The sequence below is a fragment of the Topomyia yanbarensis genome, chromosome 1 (genome assembly GCF_030247195.1).
Source record: "Topomyia yanbarensis strain Yona2022 chromosome 1, ASM3024719v1, whole genome shotgun sequence".
Classification (NCBI taxonomy): domain Eukaryota; kingdom Metazoa; phylum Arthropoda; class Insecta; order Diptera; family Culicidae; genus Topomyia; species Topomyia yanbarensis.
This window is the reverse complement of record NC_080670.1, coordinates 138,072,860-138,085,840: the sequence shown is the minus strand read 5'-3', so window position 1 is coordinate 138,085,840 and position 12,981 is coordinate 138,072,860. Positions and strand designations below refer to the sequence as shown.

General features: G+C 39.7%; 3 protein-coding genes across 3 annotated transcripts; 2 read left to right on the top strand and 1 right to left on the bottom strand.

The window, feature by feature from the left end:
• Positions 1-719: 719 nt before the first annotated feature.
• LOC131676366 (F-box/WD repeat-containing protein 7-like) lies at positions 720-1,625 on the bottom strand. Its single transcript, XM_058955442.1, has one exon. The coding sequence runs from the start codon at positions 1,595-1,597 to the stop codon at positions 1,064-1,066; it is 534 nt and encodes a 177-aa protein (XP_058811425.1). The 5' UTR covers positions 1,598-1,625; the 3' UTR covers positions 720-1,063.
• Positions 1,626-6,860: 5,235 nt separating this feature from the next.
• On the top strand, positions 6,861-9,277 carry LOC131675965 (uncharacterized protein K02A2.6-like). Its single transcript, XM_058955083.1, has 2 exons — positions 6,861-7,617; positions 7,767-9,277. Exons 1-2 carry the CDS (start codon positions 6,861-6,863, stop codon positions 9,275-9,277), a joined length of 2,268 nt encoding a protein of 755 aa, XP_058811066.1.
• Positions 9,278-9,446: 169 nt separating this feature from the next.
• On the top strand, positions 9,447-11,123 carry LOC131675964 (uncharacterized protein K02A2.6-like). Its single transcript, XM_058955082.1, has one exon. It carries the CDS (start codon positions 9,447-9,449, stop codon positions 11,121-11,123), a length of 1,677 nt encoding a protein of 558 aa, XP_058811065.1.
• Positions 11,124-12,981: the final 1,858 nt, after the last annotated feature.

The window sequence follows — 12,981 nt, the reverse complement described above, 5'->3', positions numbered from 1 at the left end:
AAAAAATGTAACTTTTGAACCAAAAGAGATAGCGCTTGGCCGTCTTCGACAAAGTTGTAGAGGAGAGTATTTTCATAAATTTTGCAGAAGACATGTTGTCTGTCACTCACAGTTATTGAGTTATAAGATATTTTCTATGATGAAGTCCTACAATTCTTATTTTTACTTATAACTTTTTTGTTTCTAATTTTTCGCGTTAACAATGTTCGAAGGTATTTTTTATCATTACAAAACACACAACTTTTTAGAAGAAACAAAATAGCTGTGAATGCTATGTAAAGACTTATGGCTGATTTTGATTTTATTTTAACCTGTTTTCGAACCCGTGTAGCTTGCCTATCATAAAATCGCTAATATGAACAGTTTTGACACTAATGAATTAAGTACCTCAAAACGCTGTTTTGATCCACTGTGCGACGCGAGGGGAACGTCACTTCAGAATGATTGTTTTATTCCGTTCAGTTTTACACGAATTCGTACTTTTTCCGGTAATGTTAGAAAATTTTGACAATTTTCTAACAAATCGAGCATTGTTAAGAAAAATCGAAGAAATTACAAAAAATCTATCCAATCTCAAGCAAATTTTGCTCGAATTTCGACGATTTTGATGGAACTGGCAACTCTGTATACTCAATATTTGAATCTTTCAATAATTCTGGCAACAAAATTTATGTTTTTGTTTTGATTTGGTCATGCAGTTATGCTGCTGGGAATGTTTTGTTTTGGTTTCATCGAGCACTGAAGCTGTCAAAACGTGAATTTCGAGCATTTCATTTTGTTTTTCATGACACATTTCAAACCATCTTCGGCCATTTGAAACTATTTGTTGGCAATGTTGAAAATGCGAATCAATTTCGAACTAACTAATGTAAACCTTTATCAATCCGTTCAGAAATATAAATTTTATGTTCATTTCATCAACAAATTGAGGAGTGTCGTTCCTCTCGGTGCGACGTGTAAAGCGAGCCAAACACAACGTGAATACCATCAAACTAGCGAGTACACCCGATTAGTGTGGCCCTGGAGCGTATGGAGATACTCTTGTCGTTCAGGATTCCACACATTAACCCTGCAGTCCCGCAACTACTAGCCTACCATAGTACTGAACACAGCGAACAGCAGCCAAATGACCAACCAGCACATGTAGGCAAGTGTCCTCGGTAACGTCCCAGACTCGTAGAGTCGCATCGCGAGAGCCACTGATGACTTTATTTCCGTGTAAATGCATACAACGAGCAGTCGAAGTGTGGCCATATAGCGTATGTAACAGTTGGCCAGTTTCAGCGTTCCACACCTTCAACGTGCGGTCAGTACTGCCGAAGATGATTATGTTTCCGGCCTTTTGTGACAACCAGACTCCTCCTGTGTGGTTAACCAATGTTCGAAGGCACTTTCCGGTGATGGCAAACCACACTTTGAACGTATTGTCGTCGGAACCGGATACAATTCGGTTGCCGCAGAACTGAAGGCTCGTGATAACGTGGTCATCGAAACCTTTTAGTACTTTAGCCGTACGAATCGGTCTCGAGCGCCAGTTCATCTCGATGATGTGTTGTCGCATGTACGCCACTTTCCATTGGGACGAAACAGGAGGCATATTGCCGGCCGATTCTGACTCTATCGGTTGACGCATTTGAGCTGGAATTCATGCTGGAAGTCCGAATCGGTTTCGGACTAGTTTGACTGGGTAGAGGAATAACCGCTGTCAATTCTGTCGCACTCAGCCACAAAAAAACATGACGACAGTAGCGCACCTGGTTTAGATATCCAAACTACCTTCGAAACCGTTAGAGATTTTACACAAGTTGAATGCTGAAGATGGACGTCTGTTCTCTGTGCTTAAATCTTAATTATTCTTTTCTGATTTTTAAATTAAAAAAAAAAAACAAATTAAATTCAACCAACAAACTGACAGTTGTCCTACTAAATGACGTATCTGTAAATATCTCGTTCGCCTCATTGTTAACCGGGACAGCACCCCACATAGCATGATCTGGTACTTTTACAATCCGCTAGCAGCCTGCCATCCCAAGTTTAATCTGCAAACTATGGTAGATCTGATAAGGCAACCTATGGAGTCGTGCAAGTCTCATGGGTTTTAATGTGTTATTGTCCTAAAATGAAACAAACTAAAAAATGTTTTTTTTAATAGTTTCGGGCCTAAGAACTGAAAACGGACTGAGATATTAAATTACGGTACTAATCTGCATCAGAATATGCCTTAACCCGCACACCACTAAAGACCCCTATTCTCAATTTTTGTCCGAAAATTAGACAGCTTCATTGGTCGACTTAGGCTGTGAACCATTTGGCGATTTTTTTAAACCTTTAGTTAAAATTTGACAGTTCGAAAGTTATTTTCTCTTGAATGGAAAAATTAAACCGAGAGAGCGAACCATTTCAAAAGTTGACATATGGATAGTTATTTAGAATTGACAGCTGAGATAACCACAAGATGGTAGAGGTTTGAACATTTGTCGATATTTTGAAAATTAGTTTTTTTTCTTATTACATTAAGTATGACAGTCATAGCCTCGAAAAGTAAACATCCACATCATGAAATAACCCAAACAAATCTTAACACAACACGTTATCACAGAGAACAGACATCCATGATCGAACAAAAATATTTAAAAAACGTGTGTAAACATTTGAATTAATATACTAAAAACACTAGCGCCGCCACACCAACCTATCCCAACTATCCGTCAAATCGATTCCGGAACCGGTTCGAAATCCTGGATGGATTCAGCATGGAATCTAGCTCAAAGAAAACAACCGATTCTGACTCTATCGGTTGACGCATTTGAGCTGGAATTCATGCTGGAAGTCCGAATCGGTTTCGGACTAGTTTGACTGGGTAGAGGAATAACCGCTGTCAATTCTGTCGCACTCAGCCACAAAAAACATGACGACAGTAGCGCACCTGGTTTAGATATCCAAACTACCTTCGAAACCGTTAGAGATTTTACACAAGTTGAATGCTGAAGATAGACGTCTGTTCTCTGTGATTTTATTCTGCATCATGGGCAACATTTTAACCATGGAGCTGTTAAATTTAACTATCGCTCTGTCAATTTTAACCATGCTTTAGAATATCAGGATTCTAGATTTTCAGAATCATCAATTTTAGAATTCTAGAATTTTAGTATCTCAGAATTTCAGATTTGTAGAATATTAGAATTTCATAGTTTAAGAATATTAGAATTTTAAAATATCAGGATCTTAGAATTTTCAGAGTTTCATAATTTTATGATTTTAAAATTGTAAAATTTTAGAATCTTTATATGTTAAAATTTTAGAATTTCAGAATTTGGAATTTCAGAATTTTAGAAGTTTAGAATGTTTTAGTTTTAGAATTTTAAAATATCAGGATTTTAGAATTTTTGAAATTAAAAATCTTAGAATGTCAGAATTTTAGAATTTTTGAATTCTGCAATTTTAAAATTTTAGAGCTGCACAATTTTAGAATGTTAGGACTTTAGAATTTTAAGATATTAGAATTTTAGAATTTCGTGATTTTGGAATGTTAGAATGAACTTAAGAATTTTAGAATATTGGAATTTCAGAATTTTAGATTGTTTTGGAATTTTAGAATATTAAACTATCAAAATTTTAGAATATTAGAATTTTAGAAATTAAGAATCTTAGAATGTCAGAATTTTAGAATTTTTGAATTCTAGAGTTTTGGAGCTGCATAATTTTAGAATGTTAGGTTTTCAGAATTTTAGTGTCTTAGAATTTCACAATTTTGAAATGTTAGAATTTAGAATTTTAAAATTTTTAGAATATTAGAATTATAGAATATTAGAATTTAATAATTTTAGAATAATAGAATTTTAAAATTTTACTATTTTAGAATCTCAGAACTTTAGAATCTTGGAATTTCAGAATTTTGGAATCTTAGAATTTGAAGATTTTCGAATTCTAGAATTTTAGAGCTTTAGAATTTTGGAATATTACAATTTTAGAATTTTATAACTTTAGTAATTTGGAAATTTTGTATTTTAGAATAGTAAAATTTTAAAATTCTAGAAGGCTAGAATTTTAGAATTCAAGGATTTTAGATATTTAGAATCTCAGAATTTTTTATTTTAGAATTTAATAGCTGCATAATTTTATAATTTTTGAATGCTAGAATTTTAGAATTTTACCACAGAGAACAGACATCCATAATCGAACAAAAATATTTAAAAAACGTGTGTAAACATTTGAATTAATATACTAAAAACACTAGCGCCGCCACACCAACCTATCCCAACTATCCGTCAAATCGATTCCGGAACCGGTTCGAAATCCTGGATGGATTCAGCATGGAATCTAGCTCAAAGAAAACAACCGATTCTGACTCTATCGGTTGACGCATTTGAGCTGGAATTCATGCTGGAAGTCCGAATCGGTTTCGGACTAGTTTGACTGGGTAGAGGAATAACCGCTGTCAATTCTGTCGCACTCAGCCACAAAAAAAACATGACGACAGTAGCGCACCTGGTTTAGATATCCAAACTACCTTCGAAACCGTTAGCACAGAGAACAGACGTCTATCTTCAGCATTCAACTTGTGTAAAATCTCTAACGGTTTCGAAGGTAGTTTGGATATATAAACCAGGTGCGCTACTGTCGTCATGTTTTTTGTGGCTGAGTGCGATAGAATTGACAGCGGTTATTCCTCTACCCAGTCAAACTAGTCCGAAACCGATTCGGACTTCCAGCATGAATTCCAGCTCAAATGCGTCAACCGATAGAGTCAGAATCGGTTGTTTTCTTTGAGCTAGATTCCATGCTGAATCCACAGAGAACAGACGTCCATCTTCAGCATTCAACTTGTGTAAAATCTCTAACGGTTTCGAAGGTAGTTTGGATATCTAAACCAGGTGCGCTACTGTCGTCATGTTTTTTTGTGGCTGAGTGCGACAGAATTGACAGCGGTTATTCCTCTACCCAGTCAAACTAGTCCGAAACCGATTCGGACTTCCAGCATGAATTCCAGCTCAAATGCGTCAACCGATAGAGTCAGAATCGGTTGTTTTCTTTGAGCTAGATTCCATGCTGAATCCATCCAGGATTTCGAACCGGTTCCGGAATCGATTTGACGGATAGTTGGGATAGGTTGGTGTGGCGGCGCTAGTGTTTTTAGTATATTAATTCAAATGTTTACACACGTTTTTTAAATATTTTTGTTCGATCGTGGATGTCTGTTCTCTGTGCTGAATCCATCCAGGATTTCGAACCGGTTCCGGAATCGATTTGACGGATAGTTGGGATAGGTTGGTGTGGCGGCGCTAGTGTTTTTAGTATATTAATTCAAATGTTTACACACGTTTTTTAAATATTTTTGTTCGATCATGGATGTCTGTTCTCTGTGATTTAAGAATGATATGAGTGTACTCGTAAGGACACCCGCTATTAATACATATGAAAAACTGACACAATTTTTCCAAATTAAAGATCCCTATTAACAAAGTCACAGAGCATTACGATTAACGTTTCTGGAAGTAGACTTCAGCCAAGCGTTTGCTGGGTGCTAACCTGAGTGTATTACAAACCTTTATCCACAGAGAACAGACATCCATGATCGAACAAAAATATTTAAAAAACGTGTGTACATTTGAATTAATATACTAAATAACTTAATATACTAAAAACACTAGCGCCGCCACACCAACCTATCCCAACTATCCGATTCTGGAACCGGTTCGAAATCCTGGATGGATTCAGCATGGAATCTAGCTCAAAGAAAACAACCGATTCTGACTATCGGTTGACGCATTTGAGCTGGAATTCATGCTGGAAGTCCGAATCGGTTTCGGACTAGTTTGACTGGGTAGAGGAATAACCGCTGTCAATTCTGTCGCACTCAGCCACAAAAAAACATGACGACAGTAGCGCACCTGGTTTAGATATCCAAACTACCTTCGAAACCGTTAGAGATTTTACACAAGTTGAATGCTGAAGATAGACGTCTGTTCTCTGTGCTCTCGTACCCCATTTCTTAGCAGCGTCACCGGAATATTCATAGGATAATCATCACTTCTTGCCCGTACCTGTTTGTTTGAAATAAAAGTTGACATTACATTTCTGAATAATATTAAAGTATGTTTCAGACGTACCTAAAGATCCTTGGCACTAATCAGGCAATCACTATTCGCAATAGAGCCATCCATTGATTAAAAAAATCAGTTTAGTCCACTTTTTATCGTAACCTTCCTTACGACAAACCTAAATTAATCGCTAAGTGTTTTTCAACCAGTTATGAGCAAGGATGCAAAATGCCTACCTTTTCTGCGGCTGTAATTTTTCTGCCTACATTCTCATTTCTCTCTCGATGCTGCTGTCATTCGCTTGTGCAGGACGCCCAGCGCTGTACGGCTGCCTGTGTGCAAAGCAGTAACATGACAAAAAACTACTGTCCCCAGTACAGCCACCAGACGCGAGCGGTACAGCTTCTCTTTCCTTATTTTACATTTTTTAATATTTTCAATCTTTTTAATATTTTCATTCAAAAATGACAACAATGAATGAGGCTCATTTACGCCACGGCCGGCTGTTATATTACCATTTGCTAGCCCCTTGAACTCAGGCGTCTTTATGTTTTTCCCTCCTTTATGTTAGTTGTATGTAGACTATCGTTGAGTACAGTTGGTGAATAAAACGTATCTCAAGATAAACCCGTGTTTTATTAAAGTAACTAAAACATGGTGTCAGAAGTATTCGAAGGCTTCTGAAGTGCATTTTCAGCGTCATTTGTGATATCGCTGTTGAAAAGTGTTTCTCGATTAGTTCGGGCGTGTGGCGTCGCTAAAGTGAGCGACCATTTTGTTTTAACGAGCTCAAAATAAATAAACGTACTTCTCATAAACATGGATGAGCATCAGTTTGAGATTTTTCTCCAAAGGCAAACTGAAATGTTTGCGCAAATGCTTCGAAATAACGTGCCTGCTGCAGTGCAGGTTCCGGCCGCTATTCCAGTTCCGCAACCGTCATCCCTCTCACTAGATGGAGACATGGACGAAAACATGGATTTTTTCGACAGAAGCTGGACAGATTATGTCACTGCAACAGGAATGGATCAGTGGCCAGCTGCAGACAACCATAAAAAAGTTAGCTATCTCCTTTCTGTCATAGGAGAACCTGCTAGGAAACGATATTTCAACTTCGAATTGACGGAGGAAGAAAAAGCAAGCCCGGAAGCTGCTCTAAGGGCGATCAGAAGTAGAGTTGTTGTCAAACGAAACATTATTATCGATCGTATGGACTTCTTCTCGGCAATACAATCTTGCCGGGAAACCACAGACGAGTTTGTCACACGCTTGAAAACTTTAGCCAAGTTGGCTAAGCTGGGTAATCTTGAACAAGAGTTTGTTGCGTTCAAAGTAGTTACAGCTAATAAATGGCATCACATGCGATCCAAAATGCTTTCGATTGAAGACATCTCATTATCCAAGGCTGTAGATATGTGTAGAGCAGAAGAAATTGCAGCCAAACGATCCCAAGAACTGGCAGTACCAGAAACTGTAAATAAATTACGTAAAGTCAGTAAGCCTGGATTAAAAAACCTGCGGTGCAAGTTTTGCGGTGAACGTCACGAGTTTTCAAAAGGTTCATGTCCAGCTCTAGGTAAGCGATGCAATCGTTGTAAGAAAAAAAAAACCACTTTGAAAAGGTGTGTAAAGCCAGCGGCAGAGACGTAAGCAGGAAAACGAAGCGGATCAAGAGAGTCAAGGATGAGTCAACGGCCTCTGAATCAGATTGTAATTCTACGACAGAAAGTGAAGAGTCCTCTGAAGATTCCGAGAATAAGTATGAAATCGGTAAAGTGTATGACAATTCGGACAATGGCGGAAGTGTTCTGGCGGAACTCGACCTCAAATTTGGAAACGCCTGGAAATCTGTGATTTGTGAAGTGGACACTGGTGCTAACACTAGTTTGATTGGGTATAATTGCTTGAAAAGACATGTCTGTGAAGATCCAGTGCTTTTACCGTCAAGCTTCCGTTTACAAAGCTTTGGTGGTAATCCTATTCGAGTTTTAGGCCAAGTGAAGATACCGTGCCGTCGAAACGAAAAAAAATACCGGTTAGTTCTTCAAGTGGCGGACGTGGATCATCGACCACTATTGTCAGCAAAAGCGTCCCGAGAACTTGGATTTGTTAAGTTTTGCAAAAATGTTTCCTTTGGAGAGTCCAAATCTGAAAAGCTGCTAAATGTATATAGAGTTCAAGCAGAAAAGATACTAGCGCTCCACGATGGAATTTTCAGCGGTTACGGCAAGTTTTCAGGTACGGTTTCGTTAGAATTAGATGATAGCATTCCTCCATCAATCCAACCACCAAGACGGGTCCCTATAGCTATGCGAAATAAGTTGAAGCGAGAACTCGAAAATCTTGAACGTGAAGGGTTGGTGGTGAAAGAAACAAGTCACACTGACTGGGTTAGCAATCTTGTGATCGTACAACGCAATGGCCCAGAATCGAGCGTAAGGATTTGTTTGGATCCAATCCCCCTAAACAAAGCATTGAAACGGCCCAATCTGCAGTTTACCACCCTTGATGAGATACTTCCGGAGCTAGGTAAGGCAAGAGTTTTTTCAACCGCTGATGCCAAGAAGGGTTTCTGGCACGTTGTTTTGGATGAACCGAGCAGCAAACTTACAACGTTCTGGACTCCGTTCGGACGATACCGCTGGACTCGACTACCGTTCGGTATAGCTCCCGCACCGGAAATTTTTCAGATTAAATTACAGGAGGTTATTGAAGGATTAGAAGGTGTTGAGTGTATCGCTGACGACGTGCTGATATATGGGGTTGGCGACACTCTAGAGGACGCTTTAATCAACCACAACATGTGTCTCGAAAAGCTGCTTGAGAGGTTGGAATCAAAGAACGTGAAGCTAAACAAATCCAAGATGAAGTTGTGCCAGACAACGGTAAAATTTTATGGACACTTGTTAACCGATGAAGGTCTCAAAGCTGATGAGAGCAAAATCCAGGCAATTCGAAACTTTCCAGTGCCGACTAATCGTAAGGAGATTCATCGCTTCATTGGAATGGTGAATTACCTGAGCCGGTTCATTAAAAGTCTTAGTGCAAATCTTACAAATCTTCGAAAGCTTATTTCCAAATCAGTACCTTGGAGATGGACAAAGATTGAAGCCGATGAATTCGAACAGGTTAAAGCGCTCGTATCAGATATCGGAACACTTCGTTACTACAACGTCAATCGACCTCTAACAGTGGAATGCGACGCGATATGCTTCGCGTACGCTGTCTGCAACTGAACGAAACTACGCACAAATCGAGAAGGAGTTATTAGCGATATTATTTGCGTGCGTACGATTCGATCAGCTAATTGTCGGTAACCCGAAGACAGTTATTAAGACGGACCATAAACCTTTACTAAATATATTTAAAAAGCCACTCCTGTCGGCACCTCGAAGACTTCAGCATATGCTTCTCAATCTACAACGCTATAATCTGTCGATTGAGTTCGTTACTGGTAAAGACAACGTTGTTGCTGATGCCATCTCTCGTGCACCTTTTGACGATCATGCAGCACAGGATGACTATAAGAAGCATGATGTGTACAAGTTAACTAAAGAAATAGAAAAACTGAACTTGACGTCATTTCTAAAGGTTTCGGATAAACGTCTAGATGAGATAATTGATGAAACTACGAACGATCAATCAATGCAACTCATCATTGATTTCATTAATCGAGGATGGCCGTCATCGATTGACCGTGTACCGGATGGCGTGAAGATTTATTTCAGTTGTCGCGACGAACTCTCGACTCAGAATGGAATCATTTTCCGAAATGATCGCATCCTGGTGCCTCACAATCTTCGAAGAAAGCTTATTGATAGCTGTCACATTAGTCATAACGGAATCGAGTCTGCCTTGAAACTAGCGCGAGCAAACTTGTTTTGGCCTGGGATGACTTCTCAAATTACAGACGTAGTAAAAGAATGTCCGATTTGTGCCAAGTATTCCGCTTCACAGCCTAATCCTCCAATGTTGACGCATAGTATTCCGGTGTATCCATTTCAACTTGTTTCAATGGACGTTTTTTTCGCAGACTATCGTGGTTGTAAATGCAAATGGCTCGTCACTGTGGATCACTACTCTGACTTCTTCGAGGTGAACAATATCAAGGATTTGACTCCAGAATCCGTCATCATGGCTTGTCAACAGAATTTTGCGCGGCACGGTAAACCTCAGAGAATTCTGACTGACAATGGTTCCAACTTTGTCAATTCGAAGATGGTCAAGTTCGCTTCTGATTGGGACATAGAACATGTTACATCGGCCCCTCATCATCAGCAGGCCAACGGAAAAGCTGAAGCTGCCGTGAAAATCGCCAAACGACTTCTCAAGAAAGCCGAAGAAACAGGAGCAGATTTTTGGTACGCGCTGTTGCACTGGCGCAATATCCCAAATAAAATTGGATCCAGTCCAGCCAGTCGTTTGTTTTCCCGTGCCATTCGCTGTGGTGTACCAACGGCAATATCGAATCTTCTTCCGAAAGTAGTAAAAGATGTTCCTGAAATGATTGAAAATAACAGAAAGAAGGCAAAATACCAATATGACAAGAGAACACGAAATTTACCGGATATACAAACAGGATCTCCAGTTTATGTTCAACTGAACTCCGAATCTTCTAATCTCTGGACACCGGGGACGATTTCCAAGCGCTTCAACGAGCGGTCTTATTTAGTCGATGTAAATGGTGCTGAATATCGTCGCAGTCTGGTGAACTTGAAGCCTCGTAAGGAATCCTTAACGCTGCCAAACCGTTTTGAGCCATCCGTTCAACATAGTTCACTAACCAACTTCCAAAGTCTTGAGGAGCACCATCCAGCTGGTTCGGATGACGTACGAAGTCGAACTGTGAATTTTCCAACTGCTTGTCAACCGACTTCAGAGAACACGTCTACTACGATTGAGTTGCTGGAATCACCATCTTCATCACAGCCTGTTGCATTACCACGTGGTCAACCATGTGCTGCAGTCTTAAAACGACCAATTGACGCTCCGATTGCTACGTGCGACGTCAGTAATGCAAGGCCAAGAAGATTGATAAAACTACCAAAGCGACTTAAAGATTACCAAGTAGAGTACAAGTAATTTTTGTTATAAAGAAAGGAGGATGTTATATTACCATTTGCTAGCCCCTTGAACTCAGGCGTCTTTATGTTTTTCCCTCCTTTATGTTAGTTGTATGTAGACTATCGTTGAGTACAGTTGGTGAATAAAACGTATCTCAAGATAAACCCGTGTTTTATTAAAGTAACTAAAACACCGGCATCAACGCTTTCCTGTGCGGGCCTCTCCCTTTGACTATGCAGAGAAAAATGTGCAAAGCGAGAGAACAAACTTTACTACGCCACACTCTCACCGAGCAGTCGGAGTACAGCAGCAAAACAAAAATGTATTTTACTGCTGTACGGGAAAATGTACTCGGTTAGGCTACCGTTCTGGCAAGAGCTGTAGTGATGCGTCGCTGTAGCGGGCTGTACGGCTTGTGCAAATGTAAATATACCGAAAAAAATGTAGTTTATCGGTACCGTTGGCATCCCTGGTTATGAGTATCATTTTACCCACTTTTCTTGTTGAATAGCAATATTTAGATGAGTAATTTTCTCCCCAGATGCATATTCAAAAAAGTACCCAATTTGTGACAGCTGAAATTGAACCGATAGATGGGTTTATCTGGTACTCATTATTGGGTACTTATTTTTAACCGTGCGAGTTATGCCATGGTTTAGCTCGGTTCCTGTCAAAATGTGCCAGAAAACGCGAGCGAAACCGAGTTCGCCCTAGCTCAACTAACCCGACAGGATACGCGCAGAAATCTGACAGGGTTGCCAAACGAAGACTTACAGAAATCTAGCAGAGCGGTCTGTGCCAGAAAATTTGCTCACTGGGTAAGAGAGACACAGAGGAAGTATTACCACAGAGAACAGACGTCCATCTTCAGCATTTAACTTGTGTAAAATCTCTAACGGTTTCGAAGGTAGTTGGGATATCCAAACCAGGTGCGCCAATGTCGTCATGTTTTTTTTGTGGCTGAGTTCGACTGAATTGACAGCGGTTATTCCTCTACCCAGTCAAACTAGTCCGGAGCCGGTTCGGACGTCCAGCATGAATTCCAGCTCAATTGCATCACCGATAGAGTCGGTATCGGTTGTTTTCTTTGAACAAGATTCCATACTGAATCCATTCAGGACTTCGAACCGGTTCCTGAATGGATTTGACGGATAGTTGGGATAGGTTGGTGTGGCGGCGCTGGTGGTTATCGTATATTAATTCAAATGTTTACACATGTTTTTTTAAAATATTTTTGTTCGATCATGGATGTCTGTTCTCTGTGGTATTACTGAAACTAAACAAAATATTTCTAAAATAGGTTTAGCACAGAGAACAGACGTCTATCTTCAGCATTCAACTTGTGTAAAATCTCTAACGGTTTCGAAGGTAGTTTGGATATATAAACCAGGTGCGCTACTGTCGTCATGTTTTTTGTGGCTGAGTGCGACAGAATTGACAGCGGTTATTCCTCTACCCACCCTCTAAGAACGGTTGGTTTCAAAATCGTCCAATGAAGGACGTTCGTTGGACCAATTTGGACAACGTCCAAATAACCGTTCAACGAACGTCCATCGTTGGACCCGTGTTGAACGATTTTGAAACAATTTTTTGGACGTCTCAGTGGGCAGTCAAACTAGTCCGAAACCGATTCGGACTTCCAGCATGAATTCCAGCTCAAATGCGTCAACCGATAGAGTCAGAATCGGTTGTTTTCTTTGAGCTAGATTCCATGCTGAATCCATTCAGGATTTCGAACCGGTTCCGGAATCGATTTGACGGATAGTTGGGATAGGTTGGTGTGGCGGCGCTAGTGTTTTTAGTATATTAATTCAAATGTTTACACATGTTTTTTAAATATTTTTGTTCGATCATGGATGTCTGTTCTCTGTGATTA

What these genes read in the sequence shown, in the direction of transcription:
- LOC131676366 (XM_058955442.1), bottom strand. Translation starts at nt 1,597, where the DNA reads ATGCCTCCTGTTTCGTCCCAATGGAAAGTGGCGTACATGCGACAACAC.
- LOC131675965 (XM_058955083.1), top strand. Translation starts at nt 6,861, where the DNA reads ATGGATGAGCATCAGTTTGAGATTTTTCTCCAAAGGCAAACTGAAATG. An exon ending in AGGTTCATGTCCAGCTCTAG is followed by an intron (nt 7,618 to 7,766) that starts GTAAGCGATGCA and finishes ATTCTACGACAG; the next exon opens with AAAGTGAAGAGTCCTCTGAA.
- LOC131675964 (XM_058955082.1), top strand. Translation starts at nt 9,447, where the DNA reads ATGCTTCTCAATCTACAACGCTATAATCTGTCGATTGAGTTCGTTACT.